The sequence below is a fragment of the Athene noctua genome, chromosome 3 (genome assembly GCF_965140245.1).
Source record: "Athene noctua chromosome 3, bAthNoc1.hap1.1, whole genome shotgun sequence".
Taxonomy (NCBI): domain Eukaryota; kingdom Metazoa; phylum Chordata; class Aves; order Strigiformes; family Strigidae; genus Athene; species Athene noctua.
In genome coordinates, this window is record NC_134039.1 from 36734316 (window position 1) to 36761808 (window position 27493).

General features: G+C 40.4%; 1 protein-coding gene across 1 annotated transcript in view; it reads right to left on the reverse strand.

Moving 5' to 3' along the window:
* Positions 1–27493, reverse strand: part of PLXNC1 (plexin C1) — a 71244-nt gene that overhangs the window by 21681 nt on the left and 22070 nt on the right. Inside the window, exons 7-21 of the mRNA XM_074902742.1 lie at positions 24157–24226; positions 22727–22802; positions 22554–22607; positions 17972–18111; positions 16760–16939; positions 15385–15472; positions 14283–14489; positions 13981–14172; positions 10412–10511; positions 9281–9382; positions 8791–8894; positions 5489–5530; positions 4869–4993; positions 4148–4346; positions 2606–2752 (exon numbers count right to left, since the gene is read on the reverse strand). Of these exons, the coding sequence (XP_074758843.1) occupies positions 2606–2752; positions 4148–4346; positions 4869–4993; positions 5489–5530; positions 8791–8894; positions 9281–9382; positions 10412–10511; positions 13981–14172; positions 14283–14489; positions 15385–15472; positions 16760–16939; positions 17972–18111; positions 22554–22607; positions 22727–22802; positions 24157–24226 (1826 nt within the window). The remainder of the gene's footprint in view (positions 1–2605; positions 2753–4147; positions 4347–4868; positions 4994–5488; positions 5531–8790; positions 8895–9280; positions 9383–10411; positions 10512–13980; positions 14173–14282; positions 14490–15384; positions 15473–16759; positions 16940–17971; positions 18112–22553; positions 22608–22726; positions 22803–24156; positions 24227–27493) is intronic.

The window sequence follows — 27493 nt, forward strand, 5'->3', positions numbered from 1 at the left end:
ATGAGATGCATCCCTGTGTCTTCAAGTGCCTACATAGCTTAAAAATCTGGACACTGAGTGTCTGTAGATGTGCATCAGTATCTTTCTATCACATTTTTTTATATTTTGTGGTTTTATACTTTGCTCTGGACAGGTAGGTTTTAATGTACGAATATTGTGGGACTGTGGAAAGGAGCAAAATAAATACCAACAAAATACTGCAAGACTCAAAATGTAACTGCAGTGAGCAAACGTGCAAATGCAGTTGAAAGTTTAGCTTGGAATTTATTCTACTTAGAAAACAAAATCTGCAATCCTTTAGGCAGAAATTTTCTTCTAAAGAAAGAGAAAATACTTGGTTGCCTGTCTATACGTTCACAGGTTCTGCATGTCATTGCAATGTATGTGAAGTGGTGTCAGTGAAAGGAGAAAAGCTGCCTCCTTCCACTTTAGCATCCTTTTAAATGCTATTCTTGAAGAGAAAGCATGCACAGCTGTCCTGCTTCCCCAGCCCAGAAAGCCTCACTGTTCCACCTAAATCTTTTTTCACAGCATAGTTAATACTTTCCATCATAAAACTTAGACAAAACACCAAACAAAACTATTTCCCTGTCCAGCCAGAACTAGAGTCCTTGGGCTGCATCTCTGTTATGTTACTGCAGGATCCTCTCTCCTCTTCTGATGGTTTTAAAGAGAACATTCAGCTACTTCTCACCTAAGTCCAATAAACCACTGGACCTTAGTGGGGAAAGATGACTTATTAACCCTCTAACACTATCATTATCCACTATTTAAAACCAAGAATACAAACTACAAAGGCAGCAAACAACATCTAAGAATGGCTATCTGCTCTCTCACTTCCTCATCCAACCCCAGACAACCTTCTACACTGATACCGGGTCCTTCAGCCCACTTCCTCTCTCTCCTCTTCACTGCAGGCTACCCACAAGACCCTATCAGTCACTGCATGCATAGAAGTAGCACTAGGAAAAGTATTTAAGGCAGTGTTCAGCAGTTTCAGAGTCAGCTATTCCCCCAAAGGTGCTCTCAATTTGAATTTGTACTAGAAATAAGAAGAGTCAATCAATCCCACAGAACCAGATGTTCCTGTGCAGTGTACTAGTAACAGGCATATAGAGCTCGCTTGAAAATTGTTGCTCTGCATTAACTACTAGGTTTTGCATCCTATGACTATATATAGCAATATATTTAAACTTAACCTGGATCCCAAATGCATGCCAGAACACAGCTCTAAACAAGGAAACCAAAGATACAGTATTATGTGTTTAATTTTTAGTCACAAACTTCCCTTCCAAATGCACACAGTGGTAACTTAGCTTAAAGTACCTTCAAATGAAGCTTCCAACAACAGCTTTGTAAATAGCTACAAGAAGACTTGACTATAAATTTGTCAGTCCAAAAACTTTCGGCAGAAAATGACAATTCAGAAATGTTTCACAGAAAGGTTGTGACTTCAGTGAGCGTCCTAAGTGACCCAGTGACATTCAGACTCAACAGACTGCAGACCAGCTAAAATTTCTAGGGTCATGTAGACTACTCCAGTCTGTGACATCTTAGGACCTCCAGGCTCCTGCTGCAAAAATGGAAGATGGGCAGACCTGGAAGCCCCAGCCCTACCTGAGGCTCAGGACAGGGGCTCTGAAAAGCACTGAATTCTCCAAAGCCACCAGCATTTGCAGTGTCCCTGCCATGGCAGTTGCTGCCCTGGCAGTTTCTGCTCCCAAGTTCTGAAGCTCACTATTCAGTCGCACTTCTCATATTCCTAAGTATGTTTGGTAACTCTGACAGGAAGCCAGGAGTTACAAAGTAAAGAACCAAGTTATGGAAATGACTGGATATGCAGAATTTTAAGTTCTCAGACTCAAAAATCACTTGGAAATTCTGGACAAAAAAGTGCTCTGGTTATTCTGAAAACCTTTTTCAGACCTCCTACTCAAAAAGTCCATTTTTACATGCTCCAAATTGCAGTAATCCTTGCTTTCCTTTCTTCCCCCAGCTTTCAAAGAATTCTGGGTGTAACTGTAAAATAAGAAGCACTTTGTGGTTGCTTTGAGAAAGGCAAGATATCTGTGGTGAAGTTCAGAAACTTAGCTAGGCTACCCATGTTTTTAACCAAGCAACTGATTAAAATCCACCACACTGTAACCTTGCTAATTTGGAGCTAATAACATGAAAACTCTCAGCAAATTACTTCTGTCTGCAGATTAGCCACAAGTAAACACAATACAAAAATAAAACCTCTGCATTCCATTCTTTCATTCATCAGAAAAGTGTAATTTAGTTTAAATTCTAAGCATATGTTTATATTTTTGTAGTACACTTTAAAGAAAGAATTTTAATACCCCGAGACTTTATTAAACCTAACCTTTGGCGATTAAGGCATGCTGTGAAGTGAGGAATGAGTGCTATTTGTGAAATGTATACTGATGAAACATCAGCTAGTTAAAACTCTATTGTGTTTTGAGACTTTGTCAGCAATAACAATTTTATTATATAGATACTTAATCTTCACCTTAGTGTCTAAGAGCCTTAATTTAGTTTCCTAGAAAAAGAGAAAACACTGTAGTTGTCCATGTTTGGAGGGAACACAAACTGGCAAACATACCACTGTTTTGAATTCAGACACTTGCCACAGCAGCCAGTCTTCATTAAGCGTGTATAGCGCTTTGCAAGTGATTGCATCAACAGGTCCTTTGTTTATCCTCTGATTGAGAGTTGTCACTAGCAAATAGAAAGGTTCACCGATTGTCTCCTAGAACATGAAACAAATGCAAGGAACGTGTTTATTTTTGTAATCACTAAATGTGTATGAGTAACTAGAAAAAAATCAAGTGTAACAAATTAAGTTATCACCTTTTAACTAACTTGTTATCTTGCAATTAGAAAAGAAAATCCCTCTGAGCAGATTTAACTAGTTATTTGTTTAACCTCCATCCTTTGCTTTTGAGTGTGAAAGTCTCATGCAAATAGCAAGGGACAGCTGGAGTGTGCAGCAAGATACCTCACGGTCCCTTGCTGTGCACAAAGCACACTACAGACAAGCTGCTCCTACTCCACCTGGCAGATGCTACCTAGTTCCACCAAAGAGCTGGTCAGGGGTGAGACATGCATGCGTTCACACACATAGTTCGGCTAATTCTTCCTTTCTCAGTCTTGTGAGAAAGCAAGCTAATGACTAGTTTCCTTTTGAATTGGTGTCTCCCCTTGTTCCTGAAAAAAAGCCTTGGAAGCAAGGTGGTGGCACACACACTGGTGTATCAGCAAAAGAGGGAATGAAACTGGGGCTTCCTCTCCTGCCTGAACCCCAGGCTTCAGGAAAGCACCTGAGAACAGAATGACAGATCTTTGTTTCCATGTGACACCACTCCTGCAGCCTAGCTAAGGCATCTCACTAGCACAGCTCTGCAAAGATGACTGGTGTATGGAGAACAGTTCTCTGACAGTTCCTTGGGTGTCTTCCGGATCTCAGGAAACCAGTGCGAGCTGCTGAGCCTCAAACAATTCTGCTGCTGTATTAATGTAAGGACTGATACGAGTGACACCAACAGCACAATACCATCATGCTGGTAAGAGAGACAGGAAGCACAACCAAGCATTGAAACCAAGAGCGAAGTGCTGCCAAGTGGGCTGAACTAAACAAACAGTAAATGAAAGAAAATGCTTATTTTGTTTCCACTTGAAGTCATATAGTTCTTGAAATTGCAACGTTGTTTGGAGGTTAAAAAGTTTGCAAAGAAGCTTAGTTTTCCAAAAGGTCATATTCCCTACATCTCCATTACATGGTAGCTTTCCAACAGCTTGCATAGAAAGGTACAGCTGCATTTTAACAAGAGTGTCACTCTTTTAGTATGATCACAACACATCTCACGGAGATGAAATAATGTCTGACATGAGAAAAGGATATGCTAGAATGGCAAAATTACCCAAATTTCAGCCAAATAAATTACATCATCACTGCTTACAGATGCATTCTTTTCCTACATCCCATTGATGCTAGCTAGCTAAGTCACCTAAACTAGAAAAGTGCACATTAATAATGTTAAATGTTAGATTGAATGCTTTAAACTGATCCCCCTAACAATTCCTATGGAAGAAATCAATTACAAAAATTCTTTGTGTATCTTACATAGTGAAAAGATGTACGTACCCGGAGAAATCCAGAAAGACAGACAGACATCCAGTTTGTCAGCAATTTTTCTACCACAGATTCAGTTCGTCTAAGCAGGAGCTTAGGCTGTACATTGCTTGACTGCTCCATCAAGTCCTTTGTCAACACTTCCAAAATATGGGTTAGATAAACTAGCTTAGTTTGTAGTGCAATAGTCAAGAAGGATGCAAACAAGCACCTGTTAAAAAAAAAACAAATCAAACTATAATTTTGGAATTTCTCTTCCCAGTTATCTTTAATAAATTAAACACACTTTAGTGCAGTTCATATCCTAAGCTTTTCCTCCTCTGACATAGAAACTGTCCACTGATCTCTACAAAAATATAAAAAAAATCTTAAAAATTTTTTAAACACAGAATTTGTGTCTCTAATTCTGCAGAACAACACCTGCTTCGGTGATAGAACATTTCCAAACTGTAGAACTGTTGATCTAACTGCAGGAAGTGTTTACAGTTTTGAAGTGAGTTTTTCTGCTCCTTTGCCTCTTTGTTTACATGTACAAACATTCTGATTTATCTTTAATGGCTTGTTTCAATGGCAATGTTTTTTCTTCCTCACTGTGTGCAGATGGAGATGGAAAAATGCTCTGGAGTAATGCAAGCTTGTTTTGCAAGAACTAGAAAATACGTGTGCTACAATCCATTTTCTTTTTTCCTGTGAATTCTTTGTCTTGAAGATGATAAGCATAATCATACTATACCTGTCTTTCACAGAGAAATTTTTCTGCTTTTCAAGGGTGTGAATGAGAGTAACAAGAAAGTTCTTGTTACAAATTAAAGCATGCAACATGTTGAAGCTTTCATCCTTGCTTGTTTGGTCTCTGCTCTGGAATAGTTAAACAAAAATAAGCAAACTGTAGTTTGGCTATGATGGATTCTTAATGCTCAGAAAAATGGTAAGCAACATATGGGATAAGATCCTGGCCTCATTTAAATCAGTGGGAATTTCACATTTATTTCATGGGTCTCAGGATTTTACTGAAGATGCATTTGTGTTTGTGTACAACACAGAATACACACATGCAGACCATACCTTTTCTGACATATACACAAAGTAGTGCCAATAACTAAGTTTGCCCATTATTTCCCATTACTAGATTCTGTTTATTGCATTTAAGTAAGTTATAATGTACATTGGGTAACAGCATCTTACACATCATTTTTTTTTTTTTAATATAAATCCATGTAACCCTCCTCATGGGGGAAAGGGGACATATTGAAAATGCGATCTGATGTGTTCTAGGACAACAGTGAGATAAGGGATACAATCACCCTTGAAAACTATTTATCAATTAAGGCATATCACACTACATCAACTTACCTGGGGCATGTCTTCACTGAAGATGGATGCAAAGCCTCCTGACTAAAATATAAGACAGGTGACATTTATCATTCTTACATATACCAGAAGTTTCTAATACATATATGTCAAACATGCCAAGCATGTTTCTGATGGCATACAACTTGAAATAAATCAATGGAAATGCTGGCTTCTAATGCGACTACAATATAAAAACTCTGTACAGTAACTTCTGCAGATGTGTTGCCAAGGTTCACTGAAGAGTGAACTCTCAAAGATGACCTGGTATTGACTTCAGTGTTACTGTGTGCATTACTCCACGCTGCTGTAGTTAGTAGGCAACTAACACTCCACAGGAAAGGCTGTTTATCACCCTCATTTGCAGATGTGCTGCTGTGCAAGGGGTGCTGCAGGCTGCATCCTTCTTGGACAGCAATGACAGCCTTTGGTATATGGGGTTTCTGTAACAGAGCGACACTTGAGTTTATCTGATTCCATTCATTTCCAGGCACTTTATGAATGTTCACTAATGAACTCTCCAGGAGGTCCATGCTCTCAGTCTCCAGAGAGGCACAGGTGCCACCACACATCCAGTCCTAGAGAAAGCTGTCACAACAAAGGGAAGCCCCCAGTTCTCAAATACCTCTTGTTTGACTCTTACAGCCTGTAAGATCCCAACACAGCTGCATGTTCCCAAAGCAGTACTCCTGAGCAACAAATTCACACCAGTTACATTTACTGTCATCTGCTTTATCTCTGATACTGGCAGACCTAGTTTCCTTATAGAATCATAGAATCACAGGATGGTTTGGGTTGGAAGGGACCTTCAAATATCATCTAGCTCAACCCCTTGCCATGGGCAGAGACATCTTCCAGTAGATCAGGTCCCGGCCAACCTGACCTTGAACACTTACAGGGAGGGGGCATCCACAATTTCTCTAGGCAACCTGTTCAGCAACTCACCACCCTCACAGTAAAGAATTTCTCCCTTAAGTCCAATGTGAATCTATCACTACAGCCTCTGCTCTCTCTCTGTCCTTCTTATAAGCCTCCTTTACATTGAAAGGCTGCAACAAGGTCTCCCTGGAGTCTTCTCTCCTCCATGCTGAATAACCCCAACTCACTCAGGCTTTCTTCACAGGAGAGGTGTCCCTCTGACGAGTTTTGTGGCCTTCCTCTGGACCCACTCTATCAGGTCCATGCCTTTCTTTTTCTGGTGGCCCCAGAGCTGGATTCAGTACTGCAGGTAGAGTCTCATGAGCGCAGAGTAGCAGGGCAGAATCACCTCCCTTGACCTGCTGGCCACACTTATTTTTATGCAGCCCAGGGTATGACTGGCCTTCTGGGCTACAAGTGCACATTGCTGGCTCACATCTAATTTTTCATCTACATATCTGATTTTTCACCCCTCCCTTTCTTCATGCTTCCTGTTCTCTTCTCCCCTACCATACTCTTCCTCTTTCTCCACTGGCTATTCCCATTTTTCCAGAACTTCTTCAGCACCCCTAACACCACCTACCAATAAAACACACACATAGAGTGAAACAATCAGAACCATGTTAAAGGTTAAAAATGCTTGTGAACAGGGAATAAGTGTGGTAGCATTTCAACAAACATGGGAAATAGAGGGAAAACAGAAATAATAATCTAAATTTAACATGTAAAGCAAAAATCAAGCTGAACATAAGGAAATTTTAAGAACAGATGTAATATCCATTTAACACCTACAAGCATTAAGCACAAAACAAAAGCTATCAAGCCAGACTAAATATAGAAAATTGAAGCAGCAGGATGTGAGAAACTCAAAATGAAGATGGGGTCCATCACTCTTAATTTTAGGTATCTGATTCCCTCTTTAAGCAACTCATTCCATCCCGAGACAGATGTCTGAGGCAAGTGGGATGAATCACTTTCTTCAGCTGCCTGTCTCTGCACTGACTACAGAAGGTGCTCAGCGAACAGCTTTGATGTCTGTGTTTAAACAGCCTAGATTAGATGAGACAAAGACCATTGAACACACTGGAAGGCAGAGAGTACATAATTCAAGCACATGAGGTTAGTGAGGGAAGTGGTGGTTTGTCACCTCAACCCTTCTGTCAACTCTTCTGACACTTGGTTGCAACCTACTACCCTGTTGCCTTTTTTGTTCACCTGTAATATTTGTTTAGCAGAGCACTGCTCTCCTACCACATTCATACAGTGCAAGGCATGTTTGGGCACTCCTGCAATGTAAACAGTAAGTACTTAGCAGGAAAAATTGGTACACAATATATTAAATAACTTGCCTGACACCGTATGTTTGTAAAGAGTTAAGAGTGGCAAGTTTACCTTTGTGGTATCAGTATTTGAAACTGAGACGAAAATCTAATTGGAATAATTTCTAGGATGCACAGTGGCACAAGACAAAACAGGAGTCATTCCTTTTCTGACCTCACATAATGAAACAGAGTGGCAGACTTCGTGCCTTTTCTTCTTTCCTTTTTATATGCATAAAGCAAAGCATTTCCACCCAGACAGCTTCTACAGATTGTTACTGTTTTGACAGGGGACTATCACTAGGAAAAGATATATTCCTAAAAATAAAACCACTATTTTAATGCTAATATGCCTGGCAACAAAACAAACTGAAAGGAAAGAGATGCAGAAAGTAAGGTTTCCTTGGTTCACTTTCTTCACACCTCCTAATGACCCCATACAAATTAGACTGGGGGCATCACAGCAGTACCAGAAGAGATATTCCCAGTTTCCTTTCATGAGAGAACAGGACTCAAAGTGCACAAAGATTATGAATATGTAATTTTTAAGCATTTGACCTGCACTCCTTTGAATCAAGGTCTTACCATTTCTGTCAGCAGCTTGGAGCAGAAAGTCAGCGCAACCTTAGAGCCATTTCTTCATCCCACAAGTCTAATTAGGAAGTGTCATGATACTAGCTAGCATGTTAGCTAGCCTGACTGTTACTTTAATTAGCATGGAATGTGAAAGCACAATAACAAAAAAAGCAATGGATAAATTATAGTTTTGTTAGGATGGCCTGAAAGCCAATCAGCTTAGTGTGGCTGGGCAAAAAAAAAAAAATGGATGCACACACAACCCTTGAAAACTCAGTGGTGCTTTATCTAATGCATCTAGGCTTGCTTAAATATAGAGGTGTACAGTCTTATGTGTTCTTTGGTAATTCTTGATTTAAGAGAAGTTTCTTGTGAAAACAATGTGCAATTACTATGTAGTATTAGTATTTACTTCAGCTATTACTTCAGCTATTTGATCGTGACCTTCATTATTAGGCAGGGCTGACAACTGAAAGACTTGTAAAAATTTACCTCTGGAAAGAAAGTTCTAAGAGCAAAGTGTTTGTAGTCAAGGAAGGGAACAGTTCCAAAACTATCCACCACATCTAATTCATCCATCTGCAGTTCAGCAAATCCTGAAAAAGCACACACACCCCCACCCAGAGAGTTAGTTTAGCTGACACAAAATCATCTTCACAATTATAACTTGGCCTCAATAGATGTTCCTTAAAAAACAGTGTTCAGGGAAGAGCGGTTGTTCTTCTAGCTGAAGCCCTTATGAGCAGGAAAGTACCAATCAATTTTTTTCCTCACTTTTGTTGCAGGAAATATTGTACGCAATCCTATTACCTCAGTGCTATCTGCTACTGCAGTGCACACCTACATTAAAGAGGAACTCTGATACAACACAAAAATATTCTAACAGCTATGAAATTAAAATGTTTATATAATATGAGCTTCTTGACAGTTTCCATTCAGAAATTATGCTGTACTTAAGCTCTATAAAGCTCTTTAGACCTACCTTCACGTATTTCCTTCCGAATCTCATATTCCAGCAGTTCAAGTTGCTGACTCTGTTTACGAGTTAACTCTTTGGATTTGTATCTAGTAACTATGAATGCCGCTAAAAAGGAAGGAAAAAAAAGACACTGAGTACAGAAACTGCAGAACAGACAACGCCTATACAAAATATATTTTAGTATCATTTTAAGAAACAGAAAGATTAATATACACTTGCACTCTCCAGGAGGATTACTGTTTCTACTGCTGTCAGTGTGCTGGTGCCCATGAGGCCTAGTTATCTGGATCTAAACACCAATATTTAACAAAACATTCCTTTTAACAAGGTCTTAGAACTGTCAATTCAACTTTATTTGAAAGTACAGCACATCCTGCTACGTACAACCTGCACAGTGAGATACAGAATCTAACAACCACTTCTACTACTAGCAACCTACTTAAAGGAGCACCAAAAAAACGGGAAAACAGCTGTTTTGAATGGGAAATCCACTTCCAAATTGTTAACTTCTCTAAAGCTTATTTTGAGAGAGTAAAGGCATGAGAGATGGATCCTGTAAAGGTAATACACTTTTTTAAAAAGAAATCCAACCAAACAAAAGAACAAACCCCTAAACTTCTTACAATAAATGGAAATTTATCAAATATATAACCAGGTCAAAACATTCAGAAAAAAGGAGTCACAAAAAGAGGATGGCACAACTATTTACCCCCCTCAGTTTAGCAATGACCTACACATTCATGAATGATCCAAATGAGACTGAGCAGAAACACCACAAACACTGCTTGAGGATAAGCAGTTTGTTAGGGAACATCTGCCCCAGGGACAGCAAGGGAGCCCAGCTTTGGCTGCTGGAAGGGCCCAAGTTGTGACACACGGATGTCAGTCCTATGGCTTGCCTCAGGAAATGATGGTAGTAACTTCAGCAGAACAGCCAAAACTACTGTCTTGTAATGTGCTGTAGTCTGACAAGATGGACTTCACCACCAGGCCAGAATTAACTCTGTCCACTCTTACTGGGAACAGGGGAAAACCACCAGACTGTTAAACATGTATGTGTGTACATGTACATATGTTTATGTGTTCTGATTATACCCTTCAGAAAATCAAAAACTGAAAACACATTTTACTTACCTATAATGACACCCACTACAATAGGCAGCAAAATAAGAACATACAAATAGATGTGTGATGATGTTGGCTTGACTTCATGCTCAAAATTTCCTAATTTGACCTGAAGAAAAATAATGGCTGTGTTAACAGATGACAAATATAAGTGCTTAAAATGACATTTAATAAAAAAAAATAACCTATATTTGAGGCACATGAAGGACTCTGGTTCTTCAGATTACTGGGAAAACAGCAATTCAGTAAAACATATGTGAACCAACACAAACTTAACTTTTATTGTATTTGATGTTTAAGCAGGATAACAGAGCAGTGACAAGAGAAAAATCTGGAGGTCCTCATGCAGCACCAAATTTTGCCATTGCTCTCGCTGCAAACTAGAGCCTTCAAATGACTGGCAAGATCTGGCCTCCAGTTGGCCAAGTGGCTCATGCACTTCAGAATTGCTGCTAAACATTCTGGCATTCTGAAGCGAGGGAGGTGAGTGTTGATAGTTAAAAACAGTCTTTTGCACTTACAGTGTTACTACTGAGGAGAAAAGATAAGACTCATGCTAATAATGAAAGAAGTAAAATTTTTGATAGATGCCTGGCCCACAGCCCTCTTCCCTATTTCTTTGCAGAAGTTTCAACCTCTTTATGTAGGATGTAGGGTGTTCCTGAAGGTTCGCTTAAGAACAAATGCAACATACAATACATGTACAGCATTGCCCAACAGCCATGGGCTTGTTAAAGGCAGGACAGGCATTAATTCTCAGGAATACACAAAGTGCTGAACTCTGCCAGATGCCAAACTGAGGCATTCACCACTGATAATTATGGCAGAAGAAATTTCACAAAGGAGGATCTCAGAGAGGACTGTGAAAGCACATAAATAAAGGGTAGCTAAGACTATAAACAGACTAGAATTAAAAATATGCTTTGATACAGAAAAAGAATACCACTAAGTGCCAGAGATAGACACGAGCCTGAGATAATTGAAACGGAGAGCTGGGTTGGAATTATTTTGGGTTACAGCAGGGAAGGCAGATATCTGGTGATTTCAGTCACTGGCTTGTCACAGGAGGTGAGCAGCCAGGGCAGCTGGAGACTGCCAGTCGGATAGTCACATCGCAGCTACACGGACACGAGCAAGCGACGAAACCCCACAGAGCTGGAAGGACATAGCCTTTGTATTTCTGGGGCTACAAAGAACAGAAGACAAAGCAGACCTAATTCCTCCATCAAATGTTATTTTTTCCTCAGTTGCTCGTATGTTTTCACAATTCCTATATTAAGCACTTTTGGTCTGAGCCTTCCTATGATAACATTTGCCTTTTCCAAGGCTGAAATACATTGGTGGCTAAATATATTAATCATCCCGTGACTAATACACCTGCCTTTCTCCACTTGTCATGTCCAACCAAAGCATTCCTAAAGCAGAAACTTCTGTTACTCATCCCTGCTTATTGAAAACTGAGACAAAGCATTCATTTAATTTTCTGCTTATATTTAGATTATCTTTAATCTTCACCATAACCTTCCTATTCAGTGTCCTCTTTCTTTCCTTATCTTTTATTTATCTTTCTTATGAATCATGGACTAAATAAGCCATACTTGAACTCATCCAATTTCTATTCCTAAGTTAATTTCATTCTTCCTGCCTGACATTATAAAACCTCCTCCGGACTGGTAATGTCTATGAGCTTTATGTAACCAGCAGATGTTTTTAGCACATCTTATTTTTGTGCTCAAGTCACTAGTGATACGAAATAATATCTGTATGAAAATCAACATTGCCCAGAGTCAGCTCCCTGTACACAGCAACCAGTTTTCCTAATCCCTAGCGTCTTCATAATCACCACATTAAGTAGTTTACTGAATGACTTCTGGGTACATGTGATGTACCACTTTTTTGTTGTTGAGGAAATCACTCATCTTATGAAATTAAGATATCTAGCATAATCTGCCTTTATTAAAAAGAAGCTGACAATTATCCCATTTTCCATTTACCTCCAGGTCTTTCATGAGTCCCTCATTCAAAACCCATTATAAAGCTTTACACAGAGCTAGGATTAAATCAGCAAGCCTCCATTTGCCTAGCTGTTTTGTTTTTTTTTTCTTTTAAATACTGGTTTTATATTTGCTACTCTCCAGTCATACAGTATGTCTCCTGACTGCAGTTTTATTTAAAATCTTCCCTACTATGCCTAAAATATCATGTGCCAGTTCTTAGTGCTATGATAGGAATGATCCTGTTCCTGCTGTCTTGACTCCCTTGATCTATCTGAATCTTGCTTCTGTCACAAGAATGGCATTTTCTTTGACACCTCCACTCAGACTGATCACCCTGTCTTTGACCCCACATTTGATATCCTCTTCCTTCCTGAAAACTAAGGCAAGAGATACATTTATTCTTGGGCCATACTTATCCTTTATACGTAGCTTATCTTTTCTTCACAGTGGCCTTACTTCTATGATGATTTATTTATAAGATTGAAAAAACATGCGAAGATTTCCTACTTTTACATTTTCTTGATGTCAGAAAAAATAATTTTTAAGAAGTGGAATGTTACATTATAACTACTGCATTTGATTTGCCTTAGCAAAGTGGTGACCTTTCTATGACAGTCATTCCTATGAAGCTTGCAGGATGAGCATGTGATTTTGCAAGGCAATGTTAATATTTAAATGCAACACCAATCTCAGAAAGGCTTTTCCATGCCATAACTGGCTCAGACGGCAGGATCCACAGATGGGGGATCAGTTAACAGTGATATGAAATTGAGAATAGCTTCGTTAATCTTTACTATGAGCCATATGCCTTGAAGTCAATAGAGTTATTTCAGTTTCATACCACCATACACTGCAATAAGAGTCTGGCGTCATTTCTTCTCCCTCATAAATGGTGATGATTGCATTTTAAAAAATTCATATTTTCATCTTATTCATGGAGCAAATATCTTTAAGCTGCTATTTAGCTTTGATATCCATGCTAATGTTCTTATATTTGGGCCTGGCTTTGTGCCATATGTTCAAAGCATTTTGGCCTTCCCAGAGCACACTGAATTTCACCCCCTTTTTCATCCAGAAATGCCTTCTCCTCTGCCTCAGTGGTGATTGCTATGTACTGTTCCAGATCCTCATCTACTTGAGTAGGAAAAAGTGAATGGGAGAACACAATCCTTTTCCTCACAGCCACACTGCAGGAGCAGACTGCTTACAGATCTAAGATGAGGGGCTCTCCTGTAGCCAGCAATGCTGTACCAGTGAAGTCTGTGCTGCAGCTAGAGGTGTGACAAGCTACTGCTTTCCAGGACCTCAGCAGCAGTAAGCTAAGTTGGGCTGCAAAGCCTACCTCTGACACCACAGCAGTAACCAGACAGTAAATTAACTCAGTACAGTTAGTGGTACCTAAGCTAGGCAGGCATGCTTAGATAAGAGGAAGATAACTGTACTACCAAGTACAAGGAGAGCTGTATTCAGTTCTTTTCTTTATAAAGAGCATTCATGACAAGAGCATTAATGCTATATTTTACTACATTTGTATAAACATGCAAACACTGTTGAATTGCAACAAAAGGGAATTCTACTCACAAAAACTTTCACTGTGGAAAAGTCAATCTTGTCTGTGCCTTCCCTTTTGAATTTGCACAGTATGGTGCTGCGGTCTGGCTTTTTGGTAATATTTTGGACACTGAACCAGATCTTTCTGGTCTGTGCACCATTCATGTATGACAGATAAACCTCTACCTCAGTTTTAGAAATATTCAAGTTGTCATTTTCTTTCTGGGAAAAAAATTGAAGAAAATAAACAGTCACTATATAGATTAAGAAATAAAATGATACCCAACAACTATTTTAAATGAGGAATTATAGTTTATTACTTTCAAACTTACATATATTTTTAATTCCAGATCAGGATCCAGCTCAGTGTGCAGCTGGTAGTTAATGAACACTGGGTCAGGGTGATAGTGTAATTTGACACATGGTATAAAGGTAGTTTCCACTTTTAACATCATATCAACAACTTTACCCTCTGTTGCATGGCTCAGGCTTGGTGTTAAGTAATAATATTCAGATTCATTTCCAGGACACCTGGAGACCTAGAAATGCAATAGCAAAGTTGTAACAGTCATTAAGTACTCAACAGTGGGTACAATTACAGAGGCACTCAAAATCATTTGATAATGTCTTCCTGACTTTACACAGGTATTTGCTAAACCTCTGAGATCAGGGCTGCATGCAGAGCACTGGGAAAATTTCTCCGTTGAGCCTGTGTCTACATTTAAGCACATTTATCACACACTCTGCACGCTGCTTTAAGGCTGATTGCACACTGCTAAGGCAGCTATTTCCTGCAGTGAGACAGGAATTGTGACAGTGATTTCTCCTTCCTTCCCCTCAATGCAGGTGACAAGAGAAGAGCAGGAGGAACTCTCCAGCACCCCTGGGCATTGGCTCTCCTCAATTTAGCTCCTGAGAGAGGGGGGTTGCTACAGTCATGCCACTGTTTACTCCATGGGTTGGTGCTGCTGTTTGCCAATCTCTGTGCTCCAAGCCCAGGAGTCAACAGGGTGCCTACCTCCACACAGCCTTGGAGAAATTGTTTCATCCCCACATCAGCTCCAGTCTGCCACCCCTTGCTTAGGCAGTGACACCATTTGGGTTCTCAACACAAAGCCAGAGAGAAGTACACCACCCCCTCCTCCCACATAAGGAGGCCGGGGACACTCAGAAAGGACAGATTTGGAACAAGTCTCCAGAGCACAGAAAAAAGGCTCAGGGAATTACGCAGAAGAGTGGCTTATGTGTCTCCGTAATCTTGTACTGAGAGTGTCTGCAACCATAATCCTACAAGTGGTCATATTTATTTCAGTAGGGTGACTGATGTGTGCCTGCAGGTGTTTGAAAAATATTGAGATTCTCCTGAAACCTTAGGAACAAAACTTAATCCCTCAAGAGACCTCATTTGGTATTGTAAAGAAGATTCAGACTTACAGTAAGGTTTGATCTCTGGTCATCTGAAATAATCACACTGTCCACCACATTAAAATTTCTACCAATTGTAGTAATTTTGCGACCACCGCTGTAAAAAAAAAAAGGGGGGGGGGGAGCAGAGGGAAGGGAGATTAATATCGCCTGTTTCCCACAGATCAGTCCTGCATTAAGGCTTCAGCTGTGAATAAACAGCTCATGTGCATTTTTCTTTGGTAGCAGCCAGTATAATAAAGTCAAACTGCAGGACAAGATAGCTTGAGTTATATAGTGTATTTCCATTCTTTCCTCATAATGTAATGGTAGAGACTTTTGCTACCACAAAACGAAATTACTTGATAGCATACAGATGCATCTTCCTTTTCAGGGACTCTCCACCTTGTTTTCTATTCACACAGCCAAAGAACTAGACCGTGATTTAATATTCTGTCTTGAAGGAAAAGCATCATGGTATTTTACTGTCCCAGAGCAGCCCTGTCTGTACTTAATTCTTGCCTTCTTCAGGACAAACCAGTGGTGCCAGGCACCTCACAGGAAAGATGTTCAGACCATCTGTCTCAGCACACACAATGGTGCTTGTGTCTGAGGGCTCTGGCTCAGAACCTCTGTTGAACACAGTTGGAGTGGTTTACGCTATTATTAATTTCCAGCTGTCTGAGCTGCCTCTCACCTGGAGATGAGGGTATGAATCCTAGCCACTCAGCTGCTGCAGCTGCCAGCCCAACTCGTTACCTCAAATCCACATTTGCCAGTGCTTGATGCCAAGATATCAGATTAGGAACATGTAAAAGAGTAAAAACTCTGCAGGCAGAGGAACAGGTAGAAAGCTGTGCCTAAGAATATCTTAAAACCACCCTGTAAGTCCTTCACCAGAGCTGTGAGTCTCCCACAGAACACAGCAGAGGCTTGAAAATGGCTGTTTTGGAATTAGGGAACCCACTCCCAAAGTCTGTATGTATCACTCCAGTCGTGATTATTTTAACTTCATTTCTAATTCACTGATACTTTATACTGTTTTGGAGGTGAAGGGTTTATTAGTATCAAGAAATCAAAGTTAACTGGAGTTTGAATTTATGGATGCTACCCATATTTTGGATTTAGTTTTAGTATGAAGAGATCGCTTTTGACTTCTACAGATACCTGGGGTGGGCAGGAAGGAGTTTACAGAATCCTGCAGAATACAGAATCCATCTTGCAGCTATCATAACCCTATCTGTATGTTAAATCAGTTCACTGGTGTAAATTCAGTCTCCACAACAGGTTACAGCTGTCATCTGAGTTTACATCACCTGCAGTCTGGCCAAGGAAGGAGGCTCATATCAGCTCAGTGGGACTACATTTTAATAAACACATAAGAAGTACAGAAAGACAAATTTACCTGATCCAGGAGGTATTTGGTGTGATTCCAAAACATGATGGCAGTGAAACATAATGCAGGGTCATTGGTGGTGAACACTTTTTCCCATTAGCCTGTATACATATACTTTTGGCCTCTTTACGTGTTGGTGGGAGAGCAAATGTCATTTGTGTATCATTTAGTACACTTCTAACTTTAATGCTGGAGGAGAAAGAAAACAGTCAGATGCTGAAACACAGATGCCATTCGCTGGTGTTACTACACGAATCCTGTAACCTAAAGCAAAGGATAAGGAGAAAAGAGAAATGAACCTCTCTTTGAGCTGTGGAATGAAGGTGGAAAGACAGAGCAGGGAGTTGAAAAGAGAGTAGAGTATCTTTTGAATGAAGTTGCTATGTGTCACAATAATCACAGCAGACAGTACAGATATTGGTCTTATGGCCTTGGAGCGAGGCTATGTAATGCAGTGTGTGATTTTGCTCTTTACTGTGTATTTTTCTGTGCTACCAGCATGGTCCATGAGCTAGTAAAGAATGAGAATATTCAGCTTCCTTTTCATTGTTCTTTTTCTTTTCCTGTTTCCCCCCTCCTTCCTCCCTTTTACTCCTTCCTCTTTCTACTTCTTCTTTCTCCCTTCATGGTTGAAGTAAAAACCAAACAGTACCATATGAACACTTTTTCAAGTGTTCATATGTAAAACGGACTTGGTAATCACAGACAGCCATTGCAGCTGCACCTAAAAATGACTGATTTAGAATAAGATAGCCTCATTATCTAGGGGGTTACACTGTGCAATCACCAACAGAGAAAAGTACAAGCTGTTGCATGAGATTCCCTTCCCAGGCAGTGTTTGCGCTTTGACAAGGAGAGTCCTAGAATATATGGGGAATATTTTGAAGCAGAGGAGAGTCAAACAAAAGCTGAGACTTTCCTGTGACCTATCTTTTTGTTGCCTGTTGCAAAGTACAGAGGCCACAGGTACAGAACTGTCCTACTACTCCCGAGAGAACTGCCCACCTACCCATCCATCCCTTGTATTGTACCCAAACACCAAATTAATTTCCATCCTTTGGGAATTTAAAGTGGAAGCATAACTAAAGGAGTGAAGAGCATCCCCCTCTCTGATGGAGAGGGGTCCATGACAGCTGTTCACATAACTGTATTGCTAGAGCAAAATGGGCATAATTTTCACCATACAAAGTATATAGTATTATTTTTCAGAGCTTAACTCACATGTCTGGTTTACAGCCAGTGATTCCAGTCAGTATCAGTTTTATGCCTGATGCACGTGTAAAGTTTTCTCCTTTGACTGTTATTTCACTTTTGCCTAGTGTAGAAATCCACAAAGGTTCAATGGAATGAATGCTGATATGCTATTAGAAAACAAAGCAAAACAAAATCTGGTTATAAAAAAAAGCTAGGCAGTTAAACAACAGCTGCAAAAACAACCACCACTCAGGAATGCAGGTTTTATGGCTCTGTGATACATTTTTCTTATTAATTTCAAATCCTGTTAAGCTCGATCTTGGGAAGCACTGTCAGTCACAACTTCCTTACAAGCCAACTATTTCTACCTACATATTTTATATTTCAAATTATCTCATAACAAAGTTGCTCAAAGGAATCACAATCTGACATACTGGAAGGTAAGTACCATAAAAACCCAGCTTGAAGTGATACATTTTGTGTGACCCTTGAAGAACTAAGAAACATCACAAGACATAACCCATGGTGCTGTCACTATGAGAGATCAGTGAAACAAACGAAGGCATCTCTTGTGACCTGAGAAGGGGAAGCAGGGTCAAATCCTAGAATGAAAAGTCAAGAAAGAGCCCCAGAATTAGCTTTACTAGAAAGTCCTTTGAGTCATACATAGAGCTAAAGGTACAACACAACTGCGGTGATTTTTTGGTATTCTAATTTGGTGCTAAGAAGTTTACAAATCTATTTTCCAGCATTTAAGAATAATCCAATTTGCTCTGATGCTGTCACAATCTTGTAGAAACGTGGCCAATTTTAAAACTGTTTTTCTTTGTGTATCTTTATATTTACTTATTCTTACTAACACTACCAAGCGAGAAAAGAGATTTTTTTCCCTAGTGTATTTACTTGATACATTTGACAGCATCTCATGTTTAATCAGTTTTGCTGCTTCCCCTGTTTCATAACCACACAGTTTCCTCTCTGTATATCTTTCAGACAACAAACTGAAAACATTCAAAAAACCAAGAAAATATACATGTGAAACCACAAAGTGTTTGGGACCTTCTCAGGCAAACAATTTCTAGCTTGCTTTTAGACTGTCTATATTACCAGTTTAAAGTGAGTTTTTAGAGTATTGTGATTATCCTGATCTCTGCTGTGCACCTGTGGACACATTCACTGGGCAGTTCATCCTTTCCAATCCTGAGAAGGGTGCTGGTGCAAAATCTTTAGAAAAGTCCTTCCCCCGGGAAGATTAGAAGATTCCCCCTCTAATCTTTTCCAGTAGCCAGAGCAGCACCAAGACTTTGGGCTGGTGGCCTGAGGGGACCACCAGGGTCACACTGCCATCCTCTGCAAACACAGCCTTTGCCCATTTCAGAAATGTCCCTGGAACATTGTCCCCACATGCTACCATGGCCCACTGAATGCTGGAGTACTCCAGAGCGAATGTGAGACCTGTCACAACTGTTCGAAAGCTGCAATTTATGCCTTAGGAAAGGGCAAGAGAGTATAAAGGCTGGGGCCAGAGGGACCCCATCAAAAGGGCCTCCAGTATGACCTCTGGTATGGATAATGCAGGAGGGCAAAGGAAACTCCTGGCAAACAGCCTGAGGGGGAAAATTCACTCCCATCCTGACCTGGGGATCAGTTTAACCCTTAGTATGTGAGCAGGACAACTGAAGCAGAAATCTGAGAGATTAAAGCCAGTGAAGCACCAGTGTTTTTCTCTATCTGCATCCTGCCCCTCTGCTTGTGTCCAGCCTCCAGCACACCAAGGACAGTCAACATCTTCATGCAAATCCAGAAGCCAAATACTACAGAAAGGAGTAAAACACTACTTCAGGACTCTCACTGGTAACCAGCAGGGAGCCCTGAAGCATGGGAATAACACAGTATCATACAAACACAGGGAGATCCCCCAGAGCTGCATCAGGGCTGTGAGCCCTGGTGAGGGAAACGCCAGGCATCCCCTGCCCAGGGGTGCGGCAGGACACTGGGGTGCTTCAGGGCTCCTGTTGCCAGGCACCACACACCACAGGACACCTCAGCTTGGCTTGCCTTGTTTTTCTTACACCAAGAAGAAATCACGGGAAGAATGGCTCACTCTGGAAGTTTCAGTCCTCCTTGAAATCATGCCTTCCATGCAGCTACACAACATGGACTCCCTCGCTGCATCCTGCCTTGGACTCATGGCATCAGCGCAGTCACCTGCAGCACTAAGTTGGCCTCAGCGGCTTGACCACCCTGGTTTGTGACACTTTCCTCAGCAGCAAAAGAAACTGTAGGGAACTGAATGTGGGAGGGATCAAGCATCCTTGCTGGGGTCTGTGATGCTCATTTCCCCAGCATCAGAGAGCCACTGACCTTCCAGATGCTGCATGGCAGTGGGAGAGACACCCAGCAGCATGAGGGAAGGGAGACAGCGGAGAGGCAGGATATTTATAAACATCACTACTTGTGAGGCATGTAATGAAAGCAGTGTAAACATGGAGAGAGACATACAGAAAGCGTGCACCAGGTCCTCAAGTAACATAAATCAGCACAGCCCTGTCAACTTCAACAGAGCTCCATGTTTCTGAACTGCAACACCCACCCCCCCGCATTCCCTGGACAGCCTAATGCTTCCCTGGGCATCCACATCCTCAGAGGTGTGGTTAGCATAGCTGGAGGTCCCAGAGAATTATCTGGCAGCAGCCCAGATTAAGCAGCCTCTGCTGCTCCAAGGAGCTTGTCCCTGCTTCAGCATGGCCCTTCCTGCAGTGTTAGCAAGGCCATGGGAAGAACTGGATCGGGGAACTGGCCCAGATGAAGCCCAGACCTGCTGAAAGACAACAGTTATTTCCAGCCAAATCAGTTCCCCAGTCAGGCATACTTGTGCAACCACTCCAACTGCTGCTCTGGCACAGGGAGGGGGAAGGTGTATCATGGAAACCAGCAACTGGAGTCAGGAGGAGGGCTGGGGCTGCCACTGAAAAAAGAGTTTATTAATCTAAATGTTCAGCTAGGGTTGTGGGAAAACACAAATCCTCTTTCTCAGCTCCAGTATGTTCTCCTTAAAGCACCAGCAGTCAAAGGAGAGCAGGATTTCAAATGCAATTTCAAGCCCTCTGAATGGATCAATCACTTCTAAATAAACATCTGCCTTTGGACTGCCTCTAGCGCTTTCACTGCCTTGTCCATCACTGTCTTTCTGAGATAAGGCGTGTGGAAGAAAGCCATCTCCCAGGCAATTCTAACTATTTACCAATGTCAAATTAATGCACTTGGAAGCAGAGCAAAGAAGAAATTCCTCTGTTCTTTCACCAGCCGCAATGCTTTATATGCAGACCAAATCCAGAATATTAATGCTCAGAAGTACAAGTTTTACAATCCCACTCATCTCTGTGAAAAACAAAATGGATTTTGTGATTTTATTTAAGCAACCTAGCTGAACAGCTGAATTTAAGAGGTAATTCATGTCTTCACAGGCAGAAATTTGGGTAGTTCTAATGAAACGTTCAGAGATAAGAACACAGTTGCTATTTATACCAACCATGCTATCACTCACAGAAAAGCAGAAACCAAAAAGTGTAGGCAGCAAATCTCTATGTACTTACTCATCAGTCAAATTTCTCTTCACTACTCATTTCTTTCCTAACACCTGCATGTCAGAAGTAACCACTGATGACAAGATCACTCAGTTTTATGAGAAAATAAAAGCATTTTGGCACCATAAAGAATGAAGGGATAACCTCCTGGTTAAAGGGCTGGCATACGAGGAAAATTGTATAGACTGTATGGTCACATACAGTCTATATGATTTCAATAGAGAACTCAACAACCAGATTCAGAAGGTATTTTGGCACCAGTGACACTCCTGACTCTCCAGTGATCCAGCCGGAGCAGGATGGATGGAGAGTAGCTCCATCTCCAGTTTTGTCTACAGCCTGGAAGCAAGGAAAAATTTTCTGGAAGTGTGAAACATGGATTTACTAACACCCAGGGTTTTCAGTTCCTGGATGCATCCTCTAGCCACTTGTCTGTTATGCAGAAACGGGGTGGCACATCTTCCCCTTCCTTCTGCTCCCCTGGCAGCTATGTTTCAGAAGAAGCTGTGATCTGGCTGCATAAAATGAGGAAGAGGTTTGAGACTCGGAAACCTAGTTTCACAGAGTTGCCTGTGGCAGCAGAACTCAAACATGCCTTTAAGTAGAGGTAAGATATTAAGTCTGAGATGTTCTCCTTTGGTTTTTTTTGTTGTTGGTCAATTTACACGTCCCAGCCCTCAGCACGCTGGCTCCTGGGAAGTGACTAAATACAGCATACAGGGACTTTGGCATTTAAAGCAGTATTGTAAATACTGCATCTAGAGGTACGCATATGACTATTGCAGTGTTCACTGTCTCAATGCCTGGATTTGAAAGACGAATCTTTGTTGGTACCTTTAAGCACCAACAAAGCACTAAGAAAAAATAGTATCAATTCTAGTTCTGCATTACCTTTCTATGTAATCAACTGACTGCCTCCTCATCCATGTCTCTACTCTTCCTGCAAAGTCTTCTCATTTTAAATAAATCTTTCCCCCAACCCACAGAATCTCAGTAATGCTGATCTTAAAATGCTAACTAACCTCTGTTTTCTGTGAAGTGGCGATCCCCTTGGAAGCAGCTGCATTACAGCTATCCTGAAAAAAAATCAGCATTTCTTCACGTCAGGACAAGGAAGAAACAGATTGCTGCTCATATATAAAAAATACAGGAAAAGGCATCACAGAGAATTCCAGTCCTCCCCCAAAAAATTCACCTGGCAGGTGGTGGCAGGAGAGACACGCGTCCATTTACAGCTGTTGCAGTCACCCTTGTGTATACACCGAGAGCAGCTGGTAACACACAAAACAGAGTTTTTGTAAAACATGGGAACTCAATCTAGATTCAGCCATGAATGTGAAATTTCAAGTGACAGAAAAAAGCACAAACCCAAGAGAACAACCTGGCAAACATGTAATGAAATGTGTAAAACACATAACCTATGTTTACCCTCCAAGCCTATTGTTCTGCTGTGCTTGTTCTGAGGACAAATTTAGTATGAAATACAACCTGAGCTGAGATCTGAGTCTCATAAATTTTCAAAAAGCATGAAGCAGATGGAACACTTTGGGTTTCACTTTGCTGTGGATCTCTCCAGTACATAAGTGGCCAAATAGTACTTTTTAAGCAGAAAAGGGCAGAAAACTATCACTGATTCTTTCACAGCTTTCCTGAATTTCTGTTCTCTGTGTGTAGGGCTAGCAAGTATTGCTAGTTTGCTATTGCCTTCCCCTACTAAAAAATATACCTGTTGGAGACTACTTTGTCCCTATCTTGCTTTGCAATGTGTCCATCAGCATGGAGGAGAGCTAAGAGCAGCACAGGCCCTCTCCATGCATGCTTAGAAATGCTTTGATTTAGAGAAAGACAGCTCCTTCCCTGTGTTGCTCCAGGGAGAGGAAAGTGATGTGCCACTTCCCAAAAAGTAGGAGCTCAGTTTCATCCCAAGTGCCTATGAATTATTCTCTTTGTATAGAGGAGGAGCATTCTGAATGGGAATACTGTAGTTACCTACAGCATAGGTTAGCCAGATCTTAAGTTTTAACAACCATGTATCATACAGGGTTAGACCACATATTGGGCACAAATGCTTTCTACTGCAAGCTCTCAACAAAGAGTGTGGCTCTGAAAAATAATGTGTACAGGACAATAAGTATTCATTATTCCTATTAGCAGATTAGAGGTTACTTTCCAGTTTAATTGTATTCACATTACCCATTGACCATATTTAAATTGCACCTGGCTCTATTAAAAAGCAGATCCATAAAGTGACTTTTACAGAATCTTTTGACTCCTCTGATCTAAGTCTTAGCAGGGGCCCACCTATTTCACAAAGACAAAAAGGATTTTAATGTCATTGTGACATCCTCTGTTATCTCTTCAGGCACTTGTCATAAATTCAGTCATTGTAATGACTCGCCTATAGACAGGTGCCAGGGTCCCACTAAATAAGTAATCCAAAGAAGTAGCTTTCTAAGGACAATAAAAAAAAAGAAAAGGAGGAAATAGACCAAGAAAAGGGATGTGACTATCTTTAGCAAAATGTATTTCCTTAATAAATACAAAAAAAGAACTACCATACTTCAGATCCCCTCCCCCCCCACACACATAAACCCCTCAATGAAGTCAGTAGGAAGAGGCTCTTACTTTTTCAACTGAAATGTTTGTGTGATATTCCAAGAGCTTGAGGACAGCGATGCTTCAAGAACTAGACAATCTGGAAAAATGTGACGGTTAGACACATGATGGATACTACATGAAATAACTGTAAAAAAATAATTGAGTTGAAAGCTCATGTGCCTTCCGCTGTTCTCTACATGGTACGCACCTGCTCTCATACATTCACTCACGCTTTTGACTGATAAAGATAACTAGATTTTGTCCTTCCATAGCACCCTTCAGCTGAGTTATTCCAAGACTTTATACACACTCATCAATTAAGCTTGATGCCATCAATGCATGACATACAAAAATAATGTTATTGTCAGGCTACAGATAAGGAAATGGTACCTTAGAGTAGGGTTATAAAATAATCTCCTGAAGAGCACACAGTGGTATACTGTGGCACAGACAGACCCCAACTTCAAGCTTTCTAACACAACAGACTGTTCTAATGTGAGAGACCCCAACATACCATATGTACTTCTCTCTCTATCTGTCTCAGAGACTTGGTTTCAGAGTCTTCTTTTGTAATCCATGCAGTAGCAATTTTCATCCTATTTAAATCTTTTATGATTGCATGAGTCAATTTGCCATTATTTCAGCTAGCAATTACTATACCGACAATTCACTGGCAGCTGTGGAATGAAAGAGTATCTCCTCCTATGAGCAGAATACCACATCGAAAAAGTAGTGTTAGATATATACCACTTAAGCCATGGTCCCTTTCATCTCTGTGCCTGCAGATGTGTATGTCTGTGAAATGAATGACTGTCTGAGATCAAATGAAACCCATGTGTGCAGACTTTTCTGGCTTCTCTATGCTAGGAAGTAGATAGCTTTTTAATCCGGGAAAGTTATACAGATTTAAAGTATACCTGCCTTGCAAAGGTAGAGAAAGCTTTGTCTTTATCACAGGCTGGCTTGTTCAGACGAAAACCAGCTTTGGCTACATCTACATTGTTAAATCAGAAGTATCTCCTACCTCCATGTGTCAGCATGGCACTTGGGTGCTTACTGCAAAGGTCACCTGCACTGCTCGATAGAAACAGCCCTTGGGATTGTTTATATGCTTAAATACCTTACTAAACAGATACCAAAGAGTCTGATTTTTTAATGCTTGAAGATGTGGATGACATCCTGAAATCCTTCAGCAATCACCTATTTGCATCTCCAGAAATCTGTGTATCTGCAGAAATCCGATATGTTGGGCACAAAATTTCCTAAATCATTTGCTTAGGTCATTATATAAGAAGGGTCTCAAGCCATAGTTACTGAAAAATAGTATTTTACTAGGAGTAGTAAGTAAAGGCAAGGAATTTATCTGCTTCTGGTAGAGCTTGTCTTCTCTTTTAAGTTTGTACAAATACTTTAAGGACAACACTGTCAACAGGTTCCCTGTTTTTTTTTGTTTTGAAATTAATGGAACCTATTATTTTCTGCATGGCCTGGGCTGACCTTTCAAAATGCACCAGACTGCACTGAGTAGCAGGTATTTTCAAAATGTTTTTTTTCCAGAAATGATACCTGAAGAAGTTTTGCAAGTGCATCTTCTTGTGAGACTGAGGTCACTTTACATGCGGTACCATAAATACTCAACATAACTCCCACACTTGCATTATCTGCTAATATATCTCAGCTCGCAGGAGCATGTGAGTGGCAGTAATACTGGTGGGCACAAGCTAAGCTCACAGCCTTCTGGTTAACACTGTCAAGGGGCTCATCTTTGGCACAAAGCACAGGCAAGGTGAGCTGGCATTTGTAACACTATACTCTCAAAACCTGCTAACAGAGTAAGAGAAACCCTTAGTCTGAGAAGACAGAGAACCAAACCAATGTACTCCATAATTACAAAAAAGCACAGGTTTTGGGACTGAGTCAATAAAGGATGTTTTTTTCTTCTCTAATGTATTTGTCCCTCTTAAAATCCACTAATAGTATTTATTAAAGACTGCTTAATAGATCAGAATACTCGTGGATATCACCCTAGTTGTCACCTGCTAGTGACAAAGTCTTTTCTTCTCGATTCCCACATCAATATTAGATAGGAATTGACACAACAGTTGTATGACGCCAGAGATGCTTTTCCCTTACAAAGGCCCTCAGATGAGCTCCTGAGATCCCAGTATTACAAGGAATCTCCTTCAGGGCAAGGGTCTCTCAGAGAGAGCTTTTTGCAGCACTGAGCTCTTCAGAACAACAGGTCTTTGTAAGTTCTGGTTAATATTTAATTCCTCTTTCTACACAAAGGTATTATAAGAGAATCAGATCCATGCAGAGTATTACATGTCTTTTGGGTTATGTTATCTCGGAAAAGACAAAGGCAGCATTTATCTAAATTTTCTGTTTCCTCTTCAAGTCACTTAAGAGCACATACTATCCTTGAGCTTGCTATCTTTGTTCCTCAGTTTAGATTAAAACTCTCTGTTGTATTCTATCATAAACAACTTTTAAAAGGTACAAGGTCAACCTGTATTTAAAAAGCTTTGTGCTTCTATACAGACCTTTGAAACAATGCAAGGGTGATGTTTTCCTCCTATTAGTCAAGTAAGACTACTGTGAAGGATTATGATCTGATCTTTGAGACCAAAGCCCAGAGGTCAGCTGAAAAGTCTAGACATTCAGTAATTTACCACCTCATTCTAAAACTTGTAGTTGCCCATAAGATGCACAAAACAGATCACATGCAACATGCATCCCATACAAACGACTCAGGTTTCTATTTCTGAGAACTACTGGTGAACAAAGTAGTATAAGAATTACTGCAAAATGATTCAACCAATAATTCAGAAAGGTGAATGAAATCAAGTGAAAAAGATGTACCAGACAAATTGCTCTTGAATCATGTATTTTTCTGATAATCTTCTGCATGGGACAATCACTTTCTCACAAGTGTCTTAGGTTGAAACAGTTAATTGAATTTTATTTATTGTACAGATATTCATAGTCATATACTTCTCTCATTAATGCTAGTACAGTTTCTTACAAAACCAAATCCTGTTTGCAGATGAGAGAAGGGTTAAGATGGGTTAATTTGTCACGGCAGAGCATGGGACCACACTGCTTCCACAGCTCCAGCCAGCTTGATTTTCTCTGAAGCTATCTTAAGTTTCCTTAGACAGTAATTAATGGCACCACATAAATATACTCTTAATGCTAAAACACTGCACTGCTACAGGCTGAACTGAAGAAGCTGCTTCTAGCCATAGGTTGACATGTTTTATTGCTTCTAGAAAGGATTCCATATTAACAAATCTTTAATTATCAAGAATAGCGTGAGTATACTCAAATCACTTGACAGAACATGATTTTTTTTAAATTACAT